At 51.9% G+C, this 26,619-nt stretch overlaps 1 protein-coding gene across 6 annotated transcripts in view; it reads right to left on the bottom strand.

Moving 5' to 3' along the window:
* AFAP1 (actin filament associated protein 1) overlaps positions 1–26,619 on the bottom strand; it is a 149,523-nt gene that overhangs the window by 46,733 nt on the left and 76,171 nt on the right. For all 6 annotated transcript variants that reach the window (XM_026485913.4, XM_026485914.4, XM_026485916.4 and 3 more), the window contains 3 exons: positions 22,222–22,330; positions 13,469–13,680; positions 9,766–9,945 (listed from right to left, as the gene is read on the bottom strand). In XM_026485913.4, coding sequence (XP_026341698.1) covers positions 9,766–9,945; positions 13,469–13,680; positions 22,222–22,330 — 501 coding nt within the window. The remainder of the gene's footprint in view (positions 1–9,765; positions 9,946–13,468; positions 13,681–22,221; positions 22,331–26,619) is intronic.

Here is a 26,619-nt window from a genome sequence, read left to right as displayed (position 1 = left end):
ACCGTGGAAAGCAGGATCATAAAACATGAGGTGTCCAGCCCAGAGCAGGACAAAGCACACGTGAGCCCCTTTCCGTGACGACAGCCTTAAACAGGACGCATCACACGACAATTACGCAAACTAACCGGAAACTTACAAGCCCCTCTTCTCGCACCAGAAGGCTGACCCTCATAAAACATAACCTGCAGAAACCTCTCTCTGGGGGCGCCTGGGTGGCTCAGTAGTTAAGCGTCTGCCTTCAGCTCAGGGCGTGATCCCAGGGTCCTGGGATCGACCCCCACATCAGGCTTCTCCGCTGGGAGCCTGCTTCTTCCTCTCCCACTCCCCCTGCTTGTGTTCCCTCTCTCGCTGGCTGTCTCTCTGTCAAATAAATAAATAAAATCTTAAAAAAAAAAAAAAAAAGAAACCTCTCTCTGGCAAAAGCTTTTCTTCCAAAAGTAGCTGTCCTCTTTCCTTCTTTCTTTTTTCAAGGGGGGAGGGTCCACAACGTGCGTCACCACTGCTCCAGGACCCCCCCTGGCCTTGTGGGTGAGTCATGTGCACTGCACCTTCAGGGATGGCCGGGCTCACTGGATCGGGCTTGTCCTGTAAGACTCAGCCTCTGTCTCGTGTGCCCTGGAAGCAGACTCTGCCCCCTACGGGGTGCATGGCTCGGCTCCCCCTGCCCTCGGGCCACAGTTGGCCATATGTTCTTCACACTGACACCACTCATGTGCCCTGTACGCCCACGGGTCTCTTTCTTCTCTTCCGCTGGGCTTGCTTTCAGAGATGGGGCTATGCCTTGCTTACGTGGGCATTCCCAAAGCCTAGCACATAACAGCAACCTAAAAAGTGTGATTAAAGAAGAAACGAAAGGAACAAGGAGCCAAACTGAACTTGACATTTTCTCCAGTAAAGAAAGATGAATGAAGGAATGAAATCCAGAGGAAAAGAAACCAAGCCATTACGTCCAATAAGTAAACCCTCAGGACAACATTTCCCCAGTTCTCTGCTTCGATATCTGAAATCCTCGGAGGAGAAAAGTGATAAAAGGAAAAGAGCACGCAGCTAAGAGCCATGCCGCATCACCCAGGAGAACTTCCTCGCGCTCTCCTGGGCACTGGAATAGCTCCTTCCCTCTCCCCTGTTCCACGTCAGGGCCGTTCTGCCCACAAAGAGCGGTTCAAGGAAGGGCAGACTCACCGCAGTGGCCAGATGAGGTGACCTGGCCATCGAAACGAAGCAGTGTCCTCAACTTCCCTGAGAAGCCTTCCCTAAAACACCCAATACATGTATCTGTACACTTAGAATTCTGTACACAGATAAAGGACACACTTTTGTTCTCTGCTGACGTCCCTGCGCCTGACCTTCAAGTCCTTACGCCGAGCGCAGCGCCTCCCACGGCGCTTAGGAAAGAGACGGGCATTCGGTAGCCCACAGAGACCCAGACACACCTGGGGCCAGGCCGGGGCTTATCCCTGTCATCCCTGAGACGGGAGACGACTTCTCGTTCCCCAGACTAAGCCCTAATGACACCCCGGGCGCAGAGAAGGGCGCTGTTGAGAACATTGAGGAGCGTAAAGCCCGTCTTTACTTCCATGGTTTCATCACCAGCCTGTTGGATTATTGCAGGTGACTTCCACGAAACTGTCTTCCTCCCCTGACCCCTATTCATTGCCAAATTGCTCCCACAGAGTTAATTCAGAAGTATTCAATAAAGGGGTTATCACCCAAATTCTTTGAATAGCTGCAAATGAAGATGCTGTGTGTGTGTATTTTTTTTAAGAGCCATGTTCTGTGAGAAGTTCAACAATATGTATTTAAGAGAACTGGATCCAAATTCAGAATCACAAATCCTTCAAAAACAAATTGTTATATGTTCTGTGGTATTTTTGTTTGCTTTTAACTTGAGCCCTCATTGCCAGAAACACAATCTCTGCACATTTTTTAAGGAAACCTGACCACTCAGTTTCTGGGAATATTGGCTGTTGTCTTCCGACTGACCCCTACAAAACAGCTCATGTTTTCAGCATCTGTACACACACACACACACACACACACACACACACACACACACACACGGAGTCAGTAAATTTTGGCAAGAGCTGCTGGTAATGGAAGTTGCAGACCGAAGGAAGAGAAACAAGTTTGGCCGTGATCTTGAAGAAGCGTGGCTCCGGTCAGGTGCTGGCCACGCACAGCCCTCCTGCTCTCCACACCTGACAAAGGCTGTGTGTGACTCACTTTAGAGACTGTCAGCCGCTACATTAAAGCCACATGTCACAACACCAAAAGCCTGGATAATAAGTTGGGACAACATGGGATAACAACAGTTTATATTAACAAAGTCTTGGCCCCTGTTCTGTAAAACAGTTCATGTTGTATAGTCGTTCTAGAGTTTTTACAAAAGGAATCCTACGGGGCAATACTAATAAACCACTGATATTCCAACAGTTTATTTAGTTCTAAAAGCGCATTTGTGTAACTTTTTCATTCTGCCTTTTTGATCATTCTGATCGGTACTATTTCCATTAAGTAAGTGGGAAAGACTTTGCTGACCCCAAACACCCTGATGAGTTAGAGGCCTTCCGGGACTGTAGTCCAGATTCCAGACCCTTCATTCACTCTCCATCACTCCATGCTATCGTCAAGATAAATAAGGGCTGTGCCTCGGATTACAGTTGTTCCTTAATTTGGAAAAAAAAAATCTACTTCAGTCATAAAGATGTGGGCTTGACAGGATGACATAACAGGCCATGATGACAGCATTGACTTAGTTTACAGAAAACTGTCATTTCAAAGTTTTAAATCATTTGGGAAAAAAATAGAACAGAGTTAGAAGGCAGAGCCTAGCTGATTTCAAGACTCTCTGTATAGTTTCAGCCATCAAGGCAATGTGGCATTGGCACGACCACGCAGATGCAGACTAATGAAGCAGACAGGGGCCCAGAGATGGACCCAAATGTGTTCGATCAATGGATTTCCAATCAAGGCAATTCAGGTCATCAATAGGACTGAAACAATTGACTACCCTTATGGAAGAAAATCCATTTTGACCCCTACATTCCATCTTCTACAGGAAACCAACTGTATGAATCAGAGACCTGTCCATAAAGGCAGAGTCATAAAGATCTGGAAGAAGACACAAGTACTATCTTGGTGAATGGACTATGCTAAGATTTTATGGACAGAAGGCAAAACGCACTGACTATAAAAGCAAAGGCTGATGTAATGGATCTCAGAATTAACAATTTCTGCTCATCAAAAGGCACTCTGAAGGAAGATAATTCATCTGTAGATTAATCAGAGTCATTCTTGGAGGCAAGAAACACTGACATAAACAGGCACATTTCATATTCTTGAAAGGGTTTCAAATACCAGTGAGGTATCGCCATTTAAACTCTCTATGCAACCAATAACATAGCCTCAAAACAAATTACGCAAGAACTGACGGAAGTAGAAAGACAAATAGATAAATCCATAAACAACGAGGTAGATGTGACCACATCTCTCCCTTTGATTAGCTGACAAAACGAATTAGGAGAGGATCTGAAGATGACAGTTAATAACTGTGATCTGACAAACCCGTGTAGACCTGTGCACCCAGCAACTGCAAAATGGTGCCCCTCAGTATAGACAGAAGCATTTACCCACCCGGCCCTTCAGTATGGACACGAGCATTTACCCACCCTGCCCCTCAGTATGGACACGAGCATTTACCCACCCGGCCCCTCAGTATAGACACGAGCATTTACCCACCCGGCCCCTCAGTATAGACACGAGCATTTACCCACCCTGCCCCTCAGTATGGACACGAGCACTTACCCACCCTGCCCCTCAGTATGGACACGAGCATTTACCCACCCGGCCCCTCAGTATAGACACGAGCACTTACCCACCCTGCCCCTCAGTATGGACACGAGCACTTACCCACCCTGCCCCTCAGTATGGACACGAGCACTTACTCACCCTGCCCCTCAGTATGGACACGAGCACTTACCCACCCGGCCCCTCAGTATGGACACGAGCATTTACCCACCCTGCCCCTCAGTATGGACACGAGCACTTACCCACCCTGCCCCTCAGTATGGACACGAGCACTTACCCACCCTGCCCCTCAGTATGGACACGAGCACTTACTCACCCTGCCCCTCAGTATGGACACGAGCACTTACCCACCCGGCCCCTCAGTATGGACACGAGCATTTACCCACCCTGCCCCTCAGTATAGACACGAGCACTTACCCACCCTGCCCCTCAGTATGGACACGAGCATTTACCCACCCTGCCCCTCAGTATGGACACGAGCACTTACCCACCCGGCCCCTCAGTATGGACACGAGCATTTACCCACCCTGCCCCTCAGTATAGACACGAGCACTTACTCACCCGGCCCCTCAGTATGGACACGAGCACTTACCCACCCGGCCCCTCAGTATGGACACGAGCATTTACCCACCCTGCCCCTCAGTATGGACACGAGCATTTACCCACCCTGCCCCTCAGTATAGACACGAGCACTTACCCACCCTGCCCCTCAGTATGGACACGAGCATTTACCCACCCTGACTATAGGTTGAGCAAGTCTACAAATCTCTATGATGCAAAATCATATCAAGTTCTGACTACGATGAATTTAAGTAGAAACTAAAAGCAAATAGCTTATTTTTAAAAACCTGAATATTTAGAAAGTGAGCAAGATAGCCCCAGATGAACCATTAGTCAAAAAAGGAATTGCTACAGATTCTAGGAAGTATTTTGAACTGAATAAAAACACAAACCTCAGAACTTACAGGAGATAGCTAAGACCATGCTCAGGGAGCAATGGACAGCTTTGAATGAATGCATTTATGTAAGAAAAGGGCTAAGAATCAATTATCTAAGCATAAACTTCAAGAAGTTGGCATAATTACAACAAATTAAGCCAAAAGAAAGTGGGAGGGAAGAAGAGAACTGAAAATAGAACACGATAGTACAACTGAGAAAAACCAAGAGCCCAAATTCAGCTTTTTTGGGAGAACTGGTACAGTGGGTGTACGCCTGGCAGGACCGCCGACGAAGTTAAGAAGGAACAGGTGTCTCCATTCGGGTTGCCGTACAGAGAGGCACCCAAGACCTCCACTGTCCCCTTGACAGATAAGACGAGGGGGATATGTTTAAAAATCAGAGCAGTCTTTCACTCATCGGAGGGTGAGGATACGAAGAAACCTGGACCCACTAAGTCCTCACAAGGGAAGAGCCCTTCACAGGAAAGAAGGGACAAGGCTGCTCCTGGCTGGCAGGGTGGCGGGAGGCGGGGTGCCCACTGCAGAGGGTGGGGAACAAACCAGCCACATCCCAGGGGCCGTATGCACCTGGCGTAATGGTTGAAACTTCAAGGAGCCTCAGTGACACCACGAGCCTACGCCCACCCACCCTTACTGGGTGTGTGGGAACAACACGAAGGCTGCGGGCAAGGAAGCCGAGTTCGGGGATGTCCTCCTGGGGCACACAGGGGCGTCCTTGTGGTCCTGGGCGAAGGAGAGGGGAGGCCGTGATGTGGACACCCCAAGCTCTGGCCCCTCATGCATCCCACTATCATCCTGATTTTCAAACTGTTTTCAGCCGGAGCTTATGAGTTTATTGAGACCTAGAAGCAGGAGCGTAGCGATAACAAGAACCAAACTACAGTAGAGAAGCAGCTTACGCTTACATATGTGCTCACTGCACGCTAGGTGCTCTTCTAATTGTTTCTATCTGATTATCTTACCCTCATAACAAGTCAGAGAGGCAGGCACCATTATGACCCTCCCTCCCATTGCACAGAGATTCAACCGAGGCACAGACGAGCTAAGCAGCTCATTCAAGGCCACAGGAAGCAAAATGCAGATTCGACTAGAGGAGATCCGCCCTCCCCCATCACACTGCTTGCTGAGGCAGGCGGGCGAGGCTGTGGGGGAAAGGCACTCTGACACGTTGCTGGTGGGAGGCTGAGCTGGCAGACCTCCCATGCAGAGTGACGTGGCTGTGTATCAAAACCAGGAGCGCCTACAACCTTTCTGCAAGCAAACAGCCTCTCTGGGAAGTCAGGCCACACACTAGCAAGAGTGTGAGATGATATGTGCACAGGGTCGATTATTACAGAGTTGTCTGCAAACAACCCAATATCCATGAATCAGAGAATATTTTTTTAAATTATGGTCTATTTAAACAATGAAATGGTATGTACTGTTAAAAAAAAAAAGGAAAGGCTCCATTCTCTAAATTGAAAAAATCTGCAAGACACTTTGTTTAGGTGTAAAAAGCAAGAGGCAGAACACCACATCTTGTCTATGGGGGTGGGAATTAAAATCTGCATTTCTCCTTGCCTACACATATATATATATAAAGAACCTGGGAAAGGACACGTACAAAATGCTCGTCTCGTATGTTGCTGGCAGACATGTAATGGCACAAGCAAACCTGGAAGCCATTTGTCAAGATCTAGTGGTGTTGAAAATGCGCCCGTCCTAAAGTCAGCCACGCCAGCGCAGGCAGCCTTCCCGGGGAAGCCATGACACGCGAGACCAAGGGCCACGCACGAGAACGCTCCCCGGAGCGCCCCAGGACAGGGACGGGGGATGGGCATCGACACCAGAGCAGACAGAAAACAGTGAGCGGAAAACGTGAGGGTACGTGTAGTTTGAAGCCATGTACATGGACGTTTTTAAACATAAAAGAAAAGTCACTTCGGATTTATAAGTACATACGTAATGCATACCTCGATGATAATAGTCAGGATAAAAGTCACCTTCGAGGAGGGACAGAGAGTTAGGAGAGGAGGCCTGCTCCAGTTCTGGCTGCCGCATTTGCGGTCTTGAACAAGGAGATACAGGGTGAAAAGAAAAAGACTCTTAAAAGCTTCATGAGTCTGAGTCACTGCGAGTCTATGTTTCTTGTGTTTCTAGGCGATACCGATAAGACAGCCCATCTAATAACAGTACTGAGAAAACAGGACACCAGAGCCTCACCGGTCTCTGCTGGTTTGAAAGAAAGAAAATGACTGACTGAAACTAGTTTTGTCTCTGACTGTCATTTCTAATCAAGACTTCTTAGCTTCTCACACTGACACACGTAACAGGAGCAAAGCACAAACATTAAACCGAGAAAGTAATCAACTCAAACTCTTTAGAACACGGTAACTTACCATGTATTATTTACTTCCCTTTTAAGAAATATCAGCAGATGCTAAAAAAAAAAAGAATCCTTGCAATTAAGCTCCCACTGACAAATAGAGTCATCACCGTGTAATTAGCTGAGCGCCTCTGATGTGCATCTCACATCTGGCGAAACAGGATGTAAGACTATTCCCCTCCACCAATGCCTGACATCTTGGAAATGTTTTCTCTCTAAGTCCCTACTTGTGAGCTGCACGGTCAGCTCAGTGCCACGTCCCAGGGAGACAGGAGAAGCTGGCGAGGCTTCCGGCAGCTTCATGTGGAGCGAGTCACGAAGAAGGGACAGAGGAAAGAAGAAAGCCCAGGGTTCAGGGTGGCCCTTCTTACAGCAGGAAGGAGCTATTATTGAGGTAAGGAATGACTGGGCCACAATGCAGAGGAAGAAGGAAATGTGGCGAGGTAGGCTGGCAGCGGGGATGGCCTTGGCCACCCGGGACGAGGCAGCCGGGAGAGCAGGCAGCCCCTCTGCAGCTCCAGGGGCTGGGGTCAGAGGCTGGAGTCCATGGCATGCCAAAGACGGTCTCTGGCAACCCCCCCCCCCCAGGTTGGTTGGGGAGCCCAAGGAACAGATCTTGGAGTCACAGTGCGATGAGTACAAACCTGCCCTTGAATGAACCGCAGGCTGACTTCAAGTTACCTGGGTGGCTCTGAAAACAATCTCAAGCCCCGAAGTTATAAACTGATTTTGGAGAGCTAATGCCCTCCCCGCGCATGGCAGAGGCAAATGACAATGCTCTCCGATAGAAGAAAGCATAGGGTCAAGAATCAAATTATTTCTACAGGGACAACTGGATCCCTGCAAGAAAAAGAATGAAACTGGACCCCTATCTCATGCTACATGCAACGATGAAAGCAGACAGGATCATAGACGAAACTTGAGGCCTGACACTATAAAGCGATCAGAAGAAAACATGAGTGTACACCTTTAGGACTCTGGACTAAGCAGTGGTTTCTTAGATATGGCCCGAAAGTGATAAAAAGTAAGGAGGTAGTGATACATATTACAACACGGATGAACCTGGGAAACATTATGCCAAATCAGAGCGGCCGTCACAGAAGGACACAGCATGTTTAGATGAAATGTTGAACACAGGCAACTCTATAGGAACAGAAAGCAAAGTAGCGGTTGCCCGAGGCTGGGGCTGGGAGTGAGGCTGGGGCTGGGGGCGAGGCTGGGCTGGGGGTGAGGGTGGGGCTGAGGGTGGGGGCAGGGCTGGGGGTGAGGGTGGGGCTGAGGGTGAGGGGCGGGGCTGGGGGTGAGGCTGGTCTGGGGCTGAGGGTGGGGCTGAGGGTGGGGCGGGGCTGGGGGTGAGGCTGGGCTGGGGGTGAGGGTGGGGGCGGGGCTGGGGGTGAGGGGCGGCGCTGGGGGTGAGGGGCGGGGCTGGGGGTGAGGGGCGGGGCTGCTCCTGTGGTGAGTATGGTGTTTCTCTCTGGGGAGATGAGGATGCTCTTAAAGTGGGTTATGGTGAATAGACTCACAGCCACTGAATTGTACTTTGAAAGGCTGAACTGTACGGTATGTGAATGTTACTTCAATAAAGTTGTTATATAAAAATTAGTGAATTAATTTTTCTTCCCACTTGAAGGAGCATCATGATCATGAGCGAGCTCGGCACGCGGGAAGGACAAAATGACAGGAACAAGTACACCAACAGATGAGGTGGCCAGGTCCCCATGCCACCCAAACCGCTGTCCAACAACCAAGCCTGTTAGCTGCTTGTTGTGGAGATGAGCGACAAACATTTCTACAGGGAATTTAACTGTAGAAACTGGTATTCCCAGGTCGAAAAAGAAGCCACTAGAAATACTAGAAATCCATAACCAACATTCAGAACCCAGTGAATGGGGACAAATTTAACTGCAGATCCAGCTTTTAAGAGAAAGAGTGAGCCAAAAATTAACAAGAAACTAGATTAAGGAGAAAAAAGGACATTAAGATATAAAGAGAAGATAAATAGAATATAGTGAAAATGCCTAACATATATTTAAACATAGTCGGAGGGGAGGATGAGACAAAGTTCTATTTTTTTTTTAAGATTTTACTTATTTATTTGACAGAGATAGAGACAGCCAGCGAGAGAGGGAACACAAGCAGGGGGAGTGGGAGAGGAAGAAGCAGGCTCCCAGCAGAGGAGCCTGATGTGGGGCTCGATCCCATAACGCCGGGATCACGCCCTGAGCTGAAGGCAGACGCCCAACCGCTGTGCCACCCAGGCGCCCCCAAAGTTCTATTTTTAAGAGAAATGGCTAAAAATTTGTTTTCTAAAACCTAGAAAGATGACAATCCACAGATTTAGAATCCCAGGGAACTCCAAGCAGAATAAATAGAAAAGAATCTACCTCCAGACACATAAAAAGAAAAAAAAAATCAAAGGCAATCAAAGGAAAAGAGAAAGTCATAGAACAGCTGCAGTGTGAGGCCGACCGCCTTCTGAAGACCAGGGCTGGAGTGACTGGCCGCAAAGAGATCAGAACACTCTGCTAACAAAGACAAAACGGCTCGGGTTCACCCAGTTTTACGTACGCCTGAGAAACAGACAAGCTGAACTGAACGCGGGTCTGGGGGAGAGAAGCCAAGCGACCGCCTCACCTTCAGCCACTGCTCGGCCTGCTCCTTGCTCTGGACTGCAAGGACTAGCGGGTCCGTGCCTTGCTGGGTGATTTTCAGCTCGTGCTTCTTCTTCTTGCTGTCCTTCGGGGTGTAGGTGATGTTGCAGCCTTGGAGGGGCAGTTCCATCTGGGGCTGCTGGTCCTTGGAGCTTTTGTAGCACTGCATTGAACGAGAAAGCAGAGTTAGCTTGAAGAGGGTTCCAGGAGAAACACGATACAGCTCTGGCAGGATGGGAAGGCCAGTGCCTGCAAGGCATCTGAGGGCTCTCTAAGACCCTGGAGGGTGGTCTGCAGATGCCCACACATCACCCACGCGGGGCATGCTGCACATGACGCGTCACTCCCACATACGTGAAAATACGTCTACTCTTCAGTTCGGCAAAGTTTACTGAGCAACGATGACATAACTCGGCGGGAACCAGAAGCTCCCTCCTCTGATGGACATCACGGACCAGAGAACTTCCTCACTAAGTCACATGAACATGATACATTAGATTTGCCGAATAGCACAGCCCTACTGTGGGCAATCATTTGGAAGCTTTCTTCTATAACCTATGTCACTGGGTATCTGCCGGTCTCATCTCTATCCCCTTTCTGAGACACAGATGAGGGACTTCCAGTACACAGAGCAACACGTCCTAGGCAACATGGCTGCCAAGATTTGCTTTCCGGTTGAGTAAGGGATCCGAAACTCACGCCGCTCCATTTACACAGCAGACGTCCCCTCTAAAGAGTTCAGTGCCGTGGCGAACACTGAGATTTAGTTCACATCGCTAGTGCTTCATCTGGATCTGTGGAACCTAGGATCAGATCCTGTCCAAAGGCTTCCCCTCTCTCCTTGGGTCTAATCCTATGACTTGAGACCAAAAGCACATGCCTTCATGGAAATGGAAACGGACAGTCCGAGAGTGCAGACATCTGGGTCCTGGCTCTGCTCCTAATATAATCTAGCTCCTGGGAAGTCTCTCAGCTTTCTAAGCCTGTTTCCTCATTTGTAAAATGAACTATTGCTGTGATCATTGTGATTTTATTGAGTCACACTAAATGATTAATGACAGTAACATCTGCTACCAAGAACAAAGTGTCACCATCCCGCGAGGTGTTTCACCCTTTTACACTCGATTGCCAGAGTTGTCCATTTTGCAGATGAGGAAACTGAGGCTTGCCCAAAGTCAGACGCGTGAAAAGAGGTCAACCCCAGCCCCAAATGGCGTGAGCGCATAGCCGACTCTCTCCACTGGGTGATGTCTATGGAGGAGGGAGGGGAGGAAGAGACACCAGTTTTCAGAAGTGACTTCCAGAGTCTTCTCCTATTTTAAAGTTCCAAACCTCGGCTCCTGAGTGCCACACGTCTGGAATATACCCACGTTTTACAGAAAACCAAGGGATGGTTGCCCTGTCTGAAACGGAAGGAAAAAAAATACACCAAAACCAACCAACCCCAGATTGCTATGAACTTTCACCGTTCGGCAGTTTTTTGTACTCTCAGTGAGTGCAAGAAAAAAACAGAACAGCAAAAAGGAAACTAACAATAGAGTGGATGGAGTTAAACAGGAAATGCCTCAGAATGGGTCTGTCACCAGCCCTTCGTTAAAGTGCAAGCTGGACATCCTTGCCGTCGGACCCCCAGGGGAGCAGACTCTCAAACAGAGGGGGCAGCGTACGCCCTGAGAACCAAGCCCGCGGGAGAGAGGACATGAAGAAGCCCAGTGGCCGGCCTGGGTGGAGCCCATGCATCTTTGGAACTGGAAGGCACCCGCAGGGTTGTCCTGATGCAGACCCGGGGCTGAGGGGGAGCATGACCTGGGTGAACTGTCCTGATGGGGGTTCTGGCCCATCACAGTGTACACCGCAGGTCCGCACAGATGCCAGACGCCTACCCAAAAAGCCACGGATGGTGGTGCCCACGGGAAGACAGGCTGGGAACACATAGGGAAGAGTCTGGCTTTTGGTTTTCCGTTTAGTTTTCTGTGCTGTTCAAACTTGGAAAGCATTTGCCGTGATCACTGTTAATCCTTTTTTTGCAGTGTCAACAGGGGTCATCTGGGCAGTTGGATCATTGGGGATTTTTTTTTTTAAAGATTTTATTTATTTATTTGACAGAGAGAGAGAGACAGCCAGTGAGAGAGGGAACACAAGCAGGGGGAGTGGGAGAGGAAGAAGCAGGCTTCCAGCGGAGGAGCCTGATGTGGGGCTCGATCCCATAACGCCAGGATCACGCCCTGAGCTGAAGGCAGACGCTTAATGACTGAGCCACCCAGGCGCCCCAGATCATTGGGGATTTTTGAAAGAAAAAAAAAAGCTTCATAATAAAAATAATTAACTTTGAATCTGCATTTTATCAAGGACATGTTTTCACATGGTTTTCCATTAATTTCTTCTGAAATGTTTACCACTACTCTGAATGGTATAGGTGTTTTCATCTAGGTTTTAAAGACAGAAATCCGGAAGGAGATGGAAGGAATGAGAGGGGAGGGGCGGGGAGGGTGTGGAGGAGCAGGGCTGTTGTGGGGGTGGGGGAGGGACACGCTGACCCTGCCACACACCCACAGGCTTTCTGCCCTGGTCCAGAACTCCTCTTGTACCTGAGAGCCCACTGCAGGTTGTTACAGAATTTCCATAACGTCTTGCAGCCATTATGTCAGACTGTAAATGAGGACCACATTAATCCTTTTCATCTTTTTTTTTTTTCCTCATTCTTCACTTTAAAATTCCCCCCATGGCATCATTTTTGGCATATTCTAAATTTGGGAGAAATTTAGGCCACACATGTGGAAAAAATATGTATTCTCACTGTTTAAAAAATTTTCTGAAAACCATTAATTTAAAAATATACAACATCCTAAGACTCTAGTAAAAGAACACTCCCACAATTCACAGATGAAACTATAAAGAATAGTCCCCTGAAGAGGGGTACACGGAATCATAAATTCTCCTGGGTTCCGTTTTAATGATATAATTCTGTGATTTTCACCCCAAAGTTAGCTTGAAGGAAAAACAACATGCAGAAATGTACTCTGAAATTCGTCATCGCTATAACCAAGCACGGTTTCTAAAGCTGGCAGGACTGAAGGAGGGAGGAGGGCGCATCACACGCGCTCAAGGCCCCCGGCTTCCTTACGGGGTCCCTCGTGGGAAGGACACCAGAGCAGAAGGTCACCGTGGCCCTGCACCCACCCCTCGGCTACTCAGTCCATCTTCCTATTCAGCCCCTTGGGTTAAACAAAAAAACAATCTGCCTCTAGCTTTCCAAAAGAATTTCCTTTCCTGGACACTGTCCTCCCAGACCGCGGCTGGCCCGCCCGCCCCACTCAATGACCTGGCTTTGAGGAATTCACTGACTCACTACACATGAGAAAATCCATCTTGCGACTTCTGGCAAGTTAAAGCCTGTGCATTTCCACCAGCATCCACGGCAGACACTGGCCCGGGATGGGAAGGACGCTGCCTGCTGGTGGGTCGCTGCAGGGACTGAGACCAAGGGCACTAAAGGCTCAGCAGCCGCCGGCACTCACTGCCCGGGCGCCTGATGGCAGGGAGCTCTGCGTACGGCGGCTCTGAGGCCAGAGGGCCTCCCCGTCCTGCCAGCTGCTGCCAGCCCTGCCCGAGTGTTGGTCCCGTCCAGCGAGGCCACCAGCGGACCCCAGTGGCCGCAGGGCCACAGCCCGCCCGCCGCGCGTTACCAGCAGCTTGGTGTCCTTGACGACGCAGAGCAGCTTGCTCCACTGCCCGAAGCGCTTCTTCCTCAGCAGGAAGGCGCAGATCTTGGCGTCCTTCACCAGGTCCATGGAGGCCTCCTCGGACGGCCACTGGTGCCGCGTCTTCTTGCCCTTCCCGTCCTCCTCCTCCTCATCGTACGACTCGTAAGAGCTACTCATTGCATCCGAGTCATAATCTGTCAGAAGTAAGGGAAGAAGGAAAGGTAAAGGGCCTGCCTACAAACCCCTCACCGGGAGCCTACGCATGGGCTCAGGAGCACGTCTGTTGTACCAGTAAACGAGGAAGGGCTCTGCGTCCGGCGAGCCAGCCACAGTAATTAGTAAAAACTGGGGAAAAACAGCCACGATGGGCAGTGCAAAGTAGCACAGCTTTAAACTGAAGCGTCTTAGAATTCTCTCTGTGAGAACCAGTCCTGGCCTGTTCAGCGAGGGCTGGGCTGCCTGCAGACCCTGCGTCCTCGGATCCTGGCCACGCCGCTGCCAGGCGAGGGGACCCGAGCCAACGGGCTGCCCCCTGCAGGGTGCAGCTCTTCCACGCCACACCTCTAGGTCAGGGTCCTCCAGTCTGCGAGGTCCTGCCTGCGCACATCACCGCTAGACGCCCTCGCTAACATTCCAGCCCAAGGCCTCCCTCCCCTCGGGGCTTCCAGAGAGATGTACACACACGCCTCTCCTTCTTACTCTGCGGGGTAGGAACACTTCCCATCAGATTATGTCCAGTTTCCGAATGCGGCACATTCTCTCTCTCTGCTGGGGCTCTGCTCACGCCATCCTCTCACATAGGCTTCTGGCTCAGCCACTCAACCTCCTGCCTTTAGCTGAATAAGTGCTCTTGCCTTTCAGGGTTCAACTATGGACACTGCCTCCAGGATGCCCTCCTCAAATCACCACAGCTGGTGGTGGTGGACTTGTGTCCCCCTAATTCACCTGAGTAAGACTATATTTGGAGACGGGACTTCTAGGAGGTAACGATGGTTAAGTGGGGTTATATGAGTGGGGTCCTAATTCAATAGGACCAGTGTCTTTATGGGAAGAGGGAGAGAGGGATGTTGCTCTTGTCCACCACGCAAGGACACATGGAGAAGGGGGCTGTCTATGGGCCAGGAAGAGGCCACAGCCCGTGGACGTCCAACCTCCAGAACGGTAAGGAAGGGTCAGGTGTTTTGTCACCAATCTGTGGTGTCTTGCTACGGCGGCCTGAGCTGAGGCATGGGATGAAATGCCACTCATCTCTGCTTCCACACCACCCAACACAGCCTGCCCCCCTGTGCTGTCATGGCTGTGTGCCTGTCTGCCTCCCACATCCGACCATGAGCCCCCTCAGGGAAGGGGGACCACCCTGTAGGGTGGGGCCATCCCAGCCCATAACAATGTACCCGGCGCAGGGCAAGAGCAAAGACCTGCAGCAGGGCGGGCTGCTCGGTGAACCTCAGCTCTACCTGCGAAGTGCTCGGGCCGGTGGCCGGCACAGCCAGGAGGCGTCATCAGCACCAGCGGCTGCCCGTCATACTCACTTCTGCCCTGCTGGATGATACGCTCCTGGAGACAGTGTCTGAATCCTCTCTGCATCCTCAACCCCAGACGCATTGGCAGGACACCCACTTCTCAACACGGCTGAGCGAGGAACGCCTCCGTGCTGCGTGACTGATGCGGGGAAACTGTGGCTGAAGCCGCCGGCTACACAACCGAGTAGAGACGCCGCAACAGCAGACCTCACGCAGAGCAGAACTCACCTTTCTCCCTTCCCGGGAACTAGAGTACGGTCTGTACTCGGTGTCACGCCAACATTTCAAAGCCCTCACGAAGACTCATTACTAAGGGAGGGACAGAGGCCTGGGGGCTCAGGTTGAGTTTTCAAACATGATAAAGGAGTCAGGGACAGGTTTCCAGCAAGAGCCTAAGCGGACAGGACTGCGAGCAGGTGGAGCCCTGGGGGAGCAGGCTGGCAGCCCCAAGGTCCCTGCAGAGTGCTGCCCAGGATGTGCCCAGGGGACCATGCAGGGGGTGGGGGGGCAACTCTAGGCCCGGACTGCTGTGGACAGTGCATGAGGACCATCGTTCCTGCGTGTGCATGACACACAGCCGACCACCCGCAGTCGGGCCTTCCTCCTGAGCCCACATCTCCCCGCCCGCACACGCACACCCCACCACCACCCAGTTTCACGTGCTAGCCACAGGTGGCTACTTAAATTCAGTTCTAATTCAAGTCAGATAAAATGGTCTGTTTAGTTCCCTGATGGCAGGAACCACATCTCCAGCACTCAGTGCTCACTGGTGGCTAAGTGGATGTGACGCCGAGAGCACAGGCAGGGAACCTCTCCGCCACTGGGGAAGCTCTCGCGGCCTGTGCTGGAGGAACCGAGACCTATCCGGGAGGGCGGTATAGGCTGTGGGAGATGGGCTGCGGGGACAGCACACGTGGGACAGGGAACACTACGGATAACACTCGATCTAGATCGTTCATGAGGCATTGCCAACCAGACCGAAAAGTCTAGAAGGAACACAATAAGCAAAAGCATTGAAAAATATCATTTAAAGAACAGAGGGGATCTTTTCATTTTCCAGTAGCATTGAGGTGCTTGCCACGATGCCAAGCTAGTGGTTCCATTTGTGGGGAGGGGGCCGTGACGAGGAAGGGGCCCTCGGGGGGGTTCCAGGGCCGACGTGTTCTATTCCTGACCTGGTGGTGCTTGCACAGATATTCCACATCATAAGTCAGTAAGTCTATATTCATATTTTGAGTACTTTTTGGTAAATACTTTATGTTTCAGAATAAAAGTGTTTTAAAAAGTTTAGTATGGCTAGAATGTAGTTCACACGGTGGGAGTGGCGGGTGGCCAGACTCCGAGAGCTCATGCCGCTCGGCGACCCAGCGCAATCTAAGGTCTCAGGTGGGCGATGTGCAAACTCAGATTTTCATTTAGGAAGGGTATACTCACAATGGTTTGAAGGACCACGAGTCCCTCGGGGCTCAGCTCGTTTTCTAGAACATCGAATCCAGTGATCATTGAATGAACAGATGAGCAAAAGCATTAATGAATAGCTGTAAATGGGAGAAATACCCTTGATCTCATTCATTCAGCATGTATGTACTGAGGGCTTACCATGTTCCACGCAATCTTTCTCACGCTTACGCAGCTGGCCTTGAACACAGGTCTGAACTGCCGGGGTCCACTTAGAAGCAGATTTTTTTCAGTAAATACAGGACAGTATTTAACTGCCTTAATAACGTTTTCGTTTCTCTGGCTTTTTCACTGGAAGAATACAGTGTGGGATGCACGGGACATAGAAAGTACATGTCAACAGACTGTGTCATCAGCAAGCCTCCAGTCGACAGGAGGCGATAGTAGCTAGGATTTTGCACAGTCCAAGTGACACACGGATTTTCGACTGTGCAGGGTGTCAGTGCCCCTGACCCTGTGGTGTTCACGGGCCAGCTGTACTTCGATGCCAGGTGCCACAGATAAAGCCGTGAAAAGACCAGGCCTGCCTCACCTTCACAAAGGCCTTTCACTCTGCACTCTCGCGGGTCCTCTCAGCCACCCAGAGACGAGCGTGCATCTGTACGGTGGTCCCGCCTGACCTACAGTCTATTTCTGCTGTTTCAGTTACTCGCGGTCAACGGGTGTCCAGAGTCAGGTGACCCTCCTAACGTAACATCAGGAGGTCAGCAGTGGCCTCATGCTGCGTCACATGCCCACGCCACTCAGCTCCTGCGTCTCCTCACGCAGGCACTTTACCACCTCATGTCACGGCAGGAAGAAGGGTGAGCATGGGACAGTAAGACGTTCTGACACGGTGCGACTGCCACTGCGTCCCTGAACGCGGCCACTTTTATGGTAGTGTATTGTTATACTTGTTCTACTGCGGTCCCCCTCCTACTGCACCTAATTCACAAATTACACGTTATCACACGGCGTGTGAATAGGGAGAAACACGGCACATACGGGGTTGGGGACTGTGCACAACTGGCACCCTCTGGGGGTCCTGGCACGTCTCCCCCGAGGAGGAGGGGCACGGCTGACAGAGCCCCCGGCACATCCTAGAATCCCGTGTAGATGTCTACACTTCTTATAGAATACGGAGGCAGATCAAAGAGCCAGCAAGAGATCTGTGTGGATCTGTGTGTTTACGGGATGTTGCTGGTTAGGAAACGTTCTTCACACCAGACACTTTTTCACAGGCAGTTCTGACGGAACTGAAGAACATTCCAAAAAATGGTGACTTCCAACTATAAAACGTTAAAATGTGTATTTTAGACACATACCCATCCCCCACGAAATCACAACTGGCATTTCAACCACTTGCCCTGGAGGAGGGAGAGGATGAGGAGGAGAGAGGGCAACCAGAAAACTGAAAATAGGTCTGAACCCCAAACCCAACAAGACCTGTAGTGATGGTGCCGCTGACCCAGCCTGACTGGAGCCAGCTCCCCAGAATTCCCTGGTCGGTATGGCCGGTGGGGTCAGCACCAGGGAGCGCCACTGGGAGAGACTGCACAGCTGCAGCCCCACACCCCGAATGTCGCTGCAGGGCGCCAGGTGCTGCTGGGGCCCAGGCATGTGTGGTGGTATGTCGCCCGCCCTGCTGCTGGGCCCCCTCCTTGGGCGGTGCAGATCTCTCCAGGCACCTGCAGCACAGCTGAGCATGCCAGCCTCTTCTGTGTCGCTGTGTGTGTGTGTGTGTAAGGGGGTCACGGACAAACGGGGTGCAGTTTGTCCGTGCGGACTTCAGTGTGTCCTGAGCTCCGCACCTCAAGCCCGGCTGCTCTTCGGGACGACTGGGCCGCCCAGATGCACCAGCAGCCGCTCCCGTGGCCTCCGGTGGCTGCCATGATTGTGTGAGGTCCAGCCCCTAGAACAAATCTGTTCCACGCCACAGTGGCTCTGCGTCTCTGATCACACCCTGTTCTCAACCGTAACAGAAGCCCGATGGCGGCAGGCTCCTCGGGTGAAGCTCAGCCCACGCCCTCAGGATTTCAGAGCACGGCTACATCAACCTCTGGAAACAGTGATTTTCCCTTTGGAAACTGATTTTGGCTCTCTGACACCCAGCCCCGTCTAAATGCTTGGTCGTGGGCGCCTCAGCCGCCCACAGTGGGCTCTCAGTCACCCGTCCCACCGCACAGCACCCGACCAGTCTGCATCACCGGGCCCAGACGCTGTGAGTGACAGGAGTGAGCCTGTAGCTGCAGTGTGCGTGCCCTGTGCCTGCTGCACGGGCTCCTTCTCCCAGCACGCCCTCCTCGGCGTGGCCGAATGCTGTGGTTGGATGGTCAAGACTGGGGGGACTGGCAGCAAGCAGGGACTGCAGAAGGGACTGTGAACGGACCTCCCAGACGGGCTGAGAAAGTGAAGATTTACACACCAGGTGAGCACTTAGCAAAGCCTCAGCAGAAGATTTTCACAGTCGGGTACTAACACGGCCCACTACACAGATGTCCGGCAGCCTCTTTCCCCAGATTTCCCGTCCAGATGGACTCCGTACAAGTGGCTGTGGGGCAGAGGTGGACCTCCACTCGGCAGGGTTGTCTGACTCCTGGCCCTTCTGAGTGGCCTGCCTGCACATGACACTGACCCCTGGGGTGTCAGCCAGCCACCTAGTAACTGGATGACCTCCATTGTGGAAGGGGCAGCAGGGCGTTCTCACTGGAAAGATCACTGAAGAAAATTTGCCTTCCCTGCCACATTGCTCCCTCGAAAGCACCCCCAGTCTTGCAGAATGCCCTATTCCCCAGCATGGGATCCCACAGCATTGCTCCTGATCAGAGAACTCATGTCACCGCAAATGAAGCCCACGCTATGGGTCTGTGCATGCGACTCACAGGTCTTGCCGTGTCCCCATCACCTGAAGCAGCTGACCCAACAGACCAGTGGAATGCCTTTCGAATATTCAGTTCCAGGATCTGCTTGACTGGCCACCCCTAGGGGACTGGAGATGCTATCTTCCAGAACACTTTCTAGCAGCATCTGCTCTACCCCAGTGGGGCTCTTTCCTCCAGATCCGGGGCTCACAGGTCTGGGAACTCAGGGCTGAAAATGGTAGTGGCTCCTCTCACTGTTACCCTAGGGACCCACTGACAAAATTTCTGCCTCAAGCCCCCAGGTCTTAGTTTCTAAGGGGGCAACATTCCCTCCAAAGGACATGGTCATCGCTCTATCAACCTGGAAGTGGGGTCAACAGACAAAGGGGGGGTTAACGGCAGTGGCTGCGGGGACCAGTCACGGCCACACCAGTGAGGAGGAGGAGGTCCCTGGGGTGACCCTAAGTACTCCCATGCCCCACGAGTGAACCATCCAATGGAGCCAAACCTTTCAGGAAGGAAAGATGAGTCATCCTACCAGGTGATCGCCCAAGGTGCTTGCCGAGGGCAATGGGAACATGAAGGAAGTTGTAAATACACAGTATGACCATTGACTGGTTGTAGAAGTGAGGACAGGACTAGTTACGCACCAGTCTTTTTGTCCTGACCCTGATATCTGTGTATGTATGAACAAGTTCTCTTCTTCCCCTCTCCCATTCCCTACCATCCAGCAGCAGCTGGCCATTGAAGCTACAGGCTCTCCAAGGGGAGAGGAGGACTCCACTGGAAGAGAATGGGTGTTACCCCAAAGTCGATAAAGGGACTTTGTATCCCCTGGGGCAGTTAGGGAGTTTTCCATGATGCAGGCGATAGTGGAATCACGTTAACCTGCACTGTGATTCTGCTCTTGTCTTTACTTGGAAATTCAATGTGGTTAAGAGAGGCGTGCTCAGACGCCAAATGGACACAGGAGAAATGGCGGTGGTTTTACACCGTATCAACTCGGCACGGCTGGAATGCCATTTCCCCAGATTCCCTTCCTGGGATGGTTCTGGGTTAGGGCTGGCCACAAGATCTGGAAGGAGGGAGGGGAGCAGCCAGCAGTACGTGCCGAAGGCTGGTGCGCTTGCCGGGGGCTGCTGCAGCTCACGCCCACCGTTGCTGGCCGGCCGGCCCTCTGCTGGGCCCGCAGCCCCTGCATGGCCTCTCCCTTGCCATCTAGGCCCAGCCAGAAGAGAGGAGCTCTGCCAAGTCTCCGCGTTCCCTCCGACGGCCAGCCCTGCCGTTCCACGGCTGCGTCAGGTCCTCCTGTCAGGGACCCTTCCTTCCTCTGCGAGAACCACAGCTGATACAGGGTTCGACAGAGCTGCCGTCACGTCGCCGAGTAACCCATCTGGAGGTCAGGTCCCCGTGTTGTTCCTCGGGAGGGAGGCGAGGCCCTCACCACCCGCGGCTCACCCACAGACGCCTGATGAGGGAGCCTGGGCGCGCCGTCCCCGCTGACTCGCTGCCCCGAGCCTGTGTCCTTCTGCACTCGGTTCCACGAAAGCTGCCCACCCGTTGGCAACTACGGGATGGCTTCTCAGAGAACAGGACAGAACACATCACTGAGGTGGGGCTTCTCAGACTGAAAAGGGCCTCTGGCCCCCAAGTCAAAGGAAAGAACTCAGTTTCCAGCCCCGCAAGTATGTGGGGAGGGGGAAGGACGGCGGGAGCAGACTGGAGCCAGAGAGCACCGGCGCTAGGAAATGCCCTCATGGAAAAGCCTGTTTTCCCAGTGAGGGTCTGAATGACAGCGGGCCACTTCAGGTCCTGTGCTTTCTGATTAACCTCCTGACTTCTGAAATGGTGGCCACTTAGAAATCACCTGAGTGCATTTTCCACAGAAGGCTTTTAACAGAGAACTAAAACATTTGACTTCGAGACCTCAAAACCCAGCACGTCCTAACCCCCATGCCAGAACCGCCCCTTTCCCTCTCCAAATGTGACTGCTCAGGGAGCTGAGCAAACAGGCCTCTGTCCTCCAGGGGCCCCCGTCCAGCTCGCGTGCAGAAAGCACGTCCAGGGAGGCCCTCTAGGGACACTCCAGGGACACCGTGCTGCAGCATCTCTGCCTGTCAGCTGCCAGGGAAGACAGAGGCAGAGACGTCAGGCCACAGGAGGACAGCCCTGGGACCGGGTATGCGTTTCTGTCAGGAGACAGATGACGGGCCACCACGTGCCACGAGTATTAATGTTCCCAAAGCCTGGTGACTAAAATGAGCAAAACCCCAACTTTCTGCTTAATTTTTTACAAGAAAAGCAAGGTTCCCTGGTCCACAGGGACTCAGACACTCTCCCTCCACGGCATTCGGCGACACAGCTCCCTGCCTGATGGAGCATCGAGGGAGGAATGAAGCCAGTGACCCCAAACCAAACTGCAGGGGTGCTTGTGAGGGCAGACCAGCGCCAGGCCAGGACAACTCTAGCTCGGCAGGAAGGTTCTATTAGAGCCCCTATGAAAGCTAGAAGAGGCAGACGGGCCAGTTTTATACCCAGGCTCCTTCCGCTCCCTCGGCACAAGGAAAGCAGCCTCAGGGGCCACACCCCAGGCAAGGGGCACCACAAACACACGCCATGCGAGTCTCTGCCTTGTGACCAAAGGGGACACAGTTCACTGAGACCCACGACCCACAGCAACAAGGTCTCACCTGGCGTGAGTCAGAGAAAGACAACCATCTGAGTTTCCAAAGGCACTGCGGACTTTCGAAGCCCTTTCTCTGGTTACCCCTCCGGGGTCAGCACTGCCCGAGCTCCACACGTCCCCGGTGTTTGGCACCGCCCCGACTCCCCTCCACATTCAGGCAGCGGGCCACGCTCCCCACAGTCCCACACATCAAGAGGCCAGCGGGGGCCAGGCAGAGCCCACACTCACTCGACGTGATGTATTCTGGAGCTTTCCCGGGGCTCAGTGGCACGGCTTCCTCGTAGTAACCTTCCGGGAGAGAGGACGTCGGTAGCGGTGGTGGCCCACTGTCAGGTGGCTGAGAAGAAGCAGGAAGAAAGACCACAGAGGTCAGAGCCATGACTAGAAAATTCTATAATGTGGACTAGCAGGTGCTGACCGGCATTATCCATTCTCCTTCGTAAAGTCCATGGAAAAGGAGAGCACGGACCCAAGGAGAGGTGTGGAGTTCTGTTCCTGACTGGTCTCCCCTGCTTCCTTGCCCATGTCCACCCACATCCCGGCCTTGGCCGCGCGCCTCTCAGTCCACACCGGCTCTCCAGTGCCAGCAGCCCCGAGCACCCCGGCACGGTCTGCTTTGGGGGCAGGGGCTAACTCACAGCCCTCTCTCGGGCCCCGCCCAGAACTGACCCTCCTGCATCCTCTGGAGCCACACCCCTGCATGGGGGCCCCAGGGTACGGGAACTGTCCAGATCCCCCGCTGCTCATCACCACATCGCACCACGGGAGCAGCGGCTGGATGAAGGAATGTGGCTTGCCCCCGATCTCACCATACTCCCAACACGGGCCAGGGAAACTTTTCAAAACTTATAAAGAAAATCCCCTCTGAATTACTCTCTTAGAAACTTCTGTTGAGAAGGAATCTGCTTGTGGCGAAAACCAATCGCATGAGTTTCCTGTCAGACTCTGGGACTGAGGCACTCGGGTTTTGAACCCATGACTGAGAACACAGAAGAGTCAGCAGGACTGTCCAATGGGAAGCCCCCTCTCCTCACACATAATACTGATGACAGTGCATGCTGCTCCCTCTTCCTATGGACACCTAGGAGCCTGCTGCTTCTATCGCTCGCTGGCCCTCATGCCAACCGCAGGTTAGAAGGGAAGGGCGAGGAAAGTCAGCATTTGCCAAACCCCGGCGACCTGCCTGGCGCTGTACTGAGCGCTGCTGCACTGGCCACAGGTGGCGTCAGGCACCGCACTCAGGAACCCTGCGCAGTAGGAATCACCTTACCTTACAGTCACAGACACAGGGCGTGAGGCTTGGGGTCTACAACAGCCTCCTCGAAATCAGGGGCTAAGAAAGGACAGAGCTGGCTTCCCCAACACCAGGTCTGTCCTGGTGCTGACCGGCCAGACTAAAGCCCTCTTTATGTCCATATTCGCCCCCTTCCTTTTGTAATTAGCTCACACACCTATATTCTACACCCGAGTTAGAAGGCATCACTGAGAACGGAACAGAACAGCAACCCCAAACGGAAGATCTACCAAGTTGAGTTTCCAAGTAGAACACTGTTCCGAAGAAATCAGAAGGATTTATACCCATATAAACTCTCTAGGATGTGCAACAACTCAGCTCTGAATCCAAGAAGCCCTTTGTGAACGACTAATCACCCTCTGTGCACCCAACCCACTCCCTCCTCCTGCCAGATGAAGGATCATTGACACAATTTTCCTCCATCTGCTGGAGCCCAGTTATCTCCCCTCCACCCCCAGGCCTGTGCCCCAGGCTAAATAACCCCCGGCCCCCCCCGCACGCCTTCCACAAGGCTGCCTTCCCAACTGTCGTCATTCTGTGGTCGTGCGCTGGATGGGACCCAGCTCCTTCATACCCTCCCGAAGAGGCAGTGCTTACAACGGAACCCGATACGCGGCGCTCAGCCCCAGGCAAGGTCTGAATAGGAGCCTGTGCCCGGGTTAAAATCTCTGCTTGTTGCTTTTGGAAAAGAGCTGCTCGATTCACTGAGTGTCTTTATTCATGAAACAGAGAGTGTGTCAACTTCCTCTTGGTGTGTTGAAACAGTCAAATTATTCATGCCCTGGGAAAGCATTACGAATAGCTGAATCAGACAAATGTTTGCGAATAGCACCGCCTCCCTTGCTAGGGCTACGAGAAATGCAAAGGTGCACAGGGCAAGACGTCTGCTCCCTAGCTGACGCGCCCTCTCAGCTCTCGGACCCTGCTGGCGGCCGTGTGTTTGGGACAGCTTTTCAACGGGTATGCCCTTAGATCCAGTAAGTCTACTTCTGGAAACACACGCCGAGAGGTCAACTGGTCAGGTGAGCAAACATGTACAAAGATGTTCAATAACAGATTGTTTAGCAAAATCTAAAAATGATCTAAATCTTCACCAAGAGAAGGACACCTCCACGTGCAGACATTGGAAAGGACAGTGCTTACGCATGGTAGTCATTTGTGTGGAAACCCTCCACCAGACACGGTTAAGTGAGAGAAAACAGGCACACTCGGAGCCGTTGATATAACTGTGCGTGTTTAGGCTCAAAAACAGGAGGGCATCCACCAAAATGTTAACAAGTGGTTGCATATCTTTATGGCTTGGCTCTCCTGCAAATACTGTCATTTTTAAAATTTAAAAATTAATCATTTTTAAAATCAGAAAAAAGTTAAACTATTTTTGCTTTGAAGTAATACCCTTCAAAAATGAATTGTTTTTAAGATTTTATTTTTATTTATTTGCCAGAGAGAGAGAGTGTGTGTGTGTGTGTCTGTGTGCACACAAACAAGGGGAACTGCAGAGGGAGAAGCAGGCTCCCCGCTGAGCAAGGAGCCTGATGTGGGGCTGGATCCCAGGACTTTAGGATCATGACCTGAGCCAAAAGCAGATGCTTAATTGACTGAGCTACCCAGGCATCCCTCAAAAAAGAATTCTTTTTTTTTTTTTTAAGATTTTATTTATTTGACAGAGAGAGAGCACAAGCAGGGGGAGCAGCAGGCAGAGGGAGAGGGAGAAGCAGGCTCCCTGCTGAGCAAGAGCCCCATGTGGGGCTCGATCCCAGGACTCCAGGATCATGACCTGAGCCGAAGGCAGCTGCTTAACCAACTCAGCCACTCAGGCACCCCTCAAAAAAGAAGAATTCTTACAGAGGAACACCTCCTCTCTCCAAGAGGGACCCACACTCCACTTGCAAATATCACTTACCCTTGAAATTCTGGGTTTCAGACATTCAAGCAGAGGCATCATGGCTTCCTAAATGCAAGTGGGGGGGCAGGCTAAAAAAAGGTCCCCGAACTGTTAGTACCATTTCTTTCAGAGGAGAAACTTCTTTCAGAGCCTTTCCAATAGGTAAGAATTCACTGAAATCACCATTAACAGGAATTTTTAAAACTACAAAACACGGAAGACAGATTTCCCAAAGGGATCATGGAAAACCAGAGAAAGGAGAGGACGGGCAGAAAGCAAGAATGTAGCATGAAGAGGCGAAGCCCGAGTCCCTGCATGCGCTACATGTGGGGCCAGCGCCGTCCTGGGGCCGAACGACCTCCCTGTAACTCTGGGCCCCGATGTCCTCACTGGTGACTGAGGCCTCCGCTGATGTCCATCCCAGCTCTGAGAGTCTCATGCCGCTGTTCGTATCAAGTTGCAGGTCAGCAGGCTACAAGGCCAACTCGACCCGTCTCAAGACCTCAGCGAGAGCTGATGTTGGGGTCTCGTTAAATGGTAATGACGTGATCGCCTCTGGCCAGGGCATGCACTGGGGTGTTCCTTCTACCGATGACACCGCACATCAGCGTGACACCACTCCCGCCGGATTGTGCGACTCCCCCTCAATACCAGAAGAGACCGAGTCTGCGCATGGAGCCTGACCGCTGTCCTGCTCCTGTCACCCGTGTCCTGCACTGGCTCCCACAAAACACTCCAACCACCACAGCCTCTGAGGAGACTTGAGAAGAAATGTCCGAGGAAGGACTGCTGGGGGCTCGGCTGTGCTCTGGACATAAAGGATGGGAATGGCACAGCGTCAGTCACCAGACAAGGTCAAGTGCACCGAAACACTTCTCCCGCAGACTAGCCAGCCAGTGGAAGTGACTCTAGTTTAGGGACTCTAACCCGCCCTAAGGGAAGCTTCTCCTCCCAGGGGTCCGTGCCTCACTAGAGAAGCCTGCATCTACGACTGGGTAGGAATACAACCTACAGGCTGGCTTGGCTATAACTGAATTCCCATCTTTTTGGAAAGAAAAGCCCATTAGTTTTGCCTTTGCCAATTTAAGAAGCCTGACAGAAACTTATTTTCCTGTTGATAATAATAAATGTTATGTTTATGTAATTATATGGTAGAAACATAATTATCATTGTTACTATGACTATTTCAGCACTACAACAACGATACCTAACGTTTACTGTTGGCCTGCGTGTGGCAGACACCGCTCTGGGATACTTCACAGAGAGTTTTCTCCTGTTCAGAAATTAACACTAAGATGTTGGCATTTTGACTGATTTTACAAAGGAGGAAAATGAGGCCCAGGAGGTGAGAGGGCCCAACAGGGTCACATGTGTGCAGAGCTGACTGGTGGAGGAGCTGGAAGTCTGCCAGAGTGGCCCAGGCACTGAGCTGGAGGCCGGGGAACAG

Source organism: Ursus arctos, unplaced genomic scaffold (assembly GCF_023065955.2).
Source record: "Ursus arctos isolate Adak ecotype North America unplaced genomic scaffold, UrsArc2.0 scaffold_9, whole genome shotgun sequence".
Taxonomy (NCBI): domain Eukaryota; kingdom Metazoa; phylum Chordata; class Mammalia; order Carnivora; family Ursidae; genus Ursus; species Ursus arctos.
The sequence above is the reverse complement of the archived record's forward strand: the minus strand, read 5'-3'. Positions and strand labels throughout refer to the sequence as shown.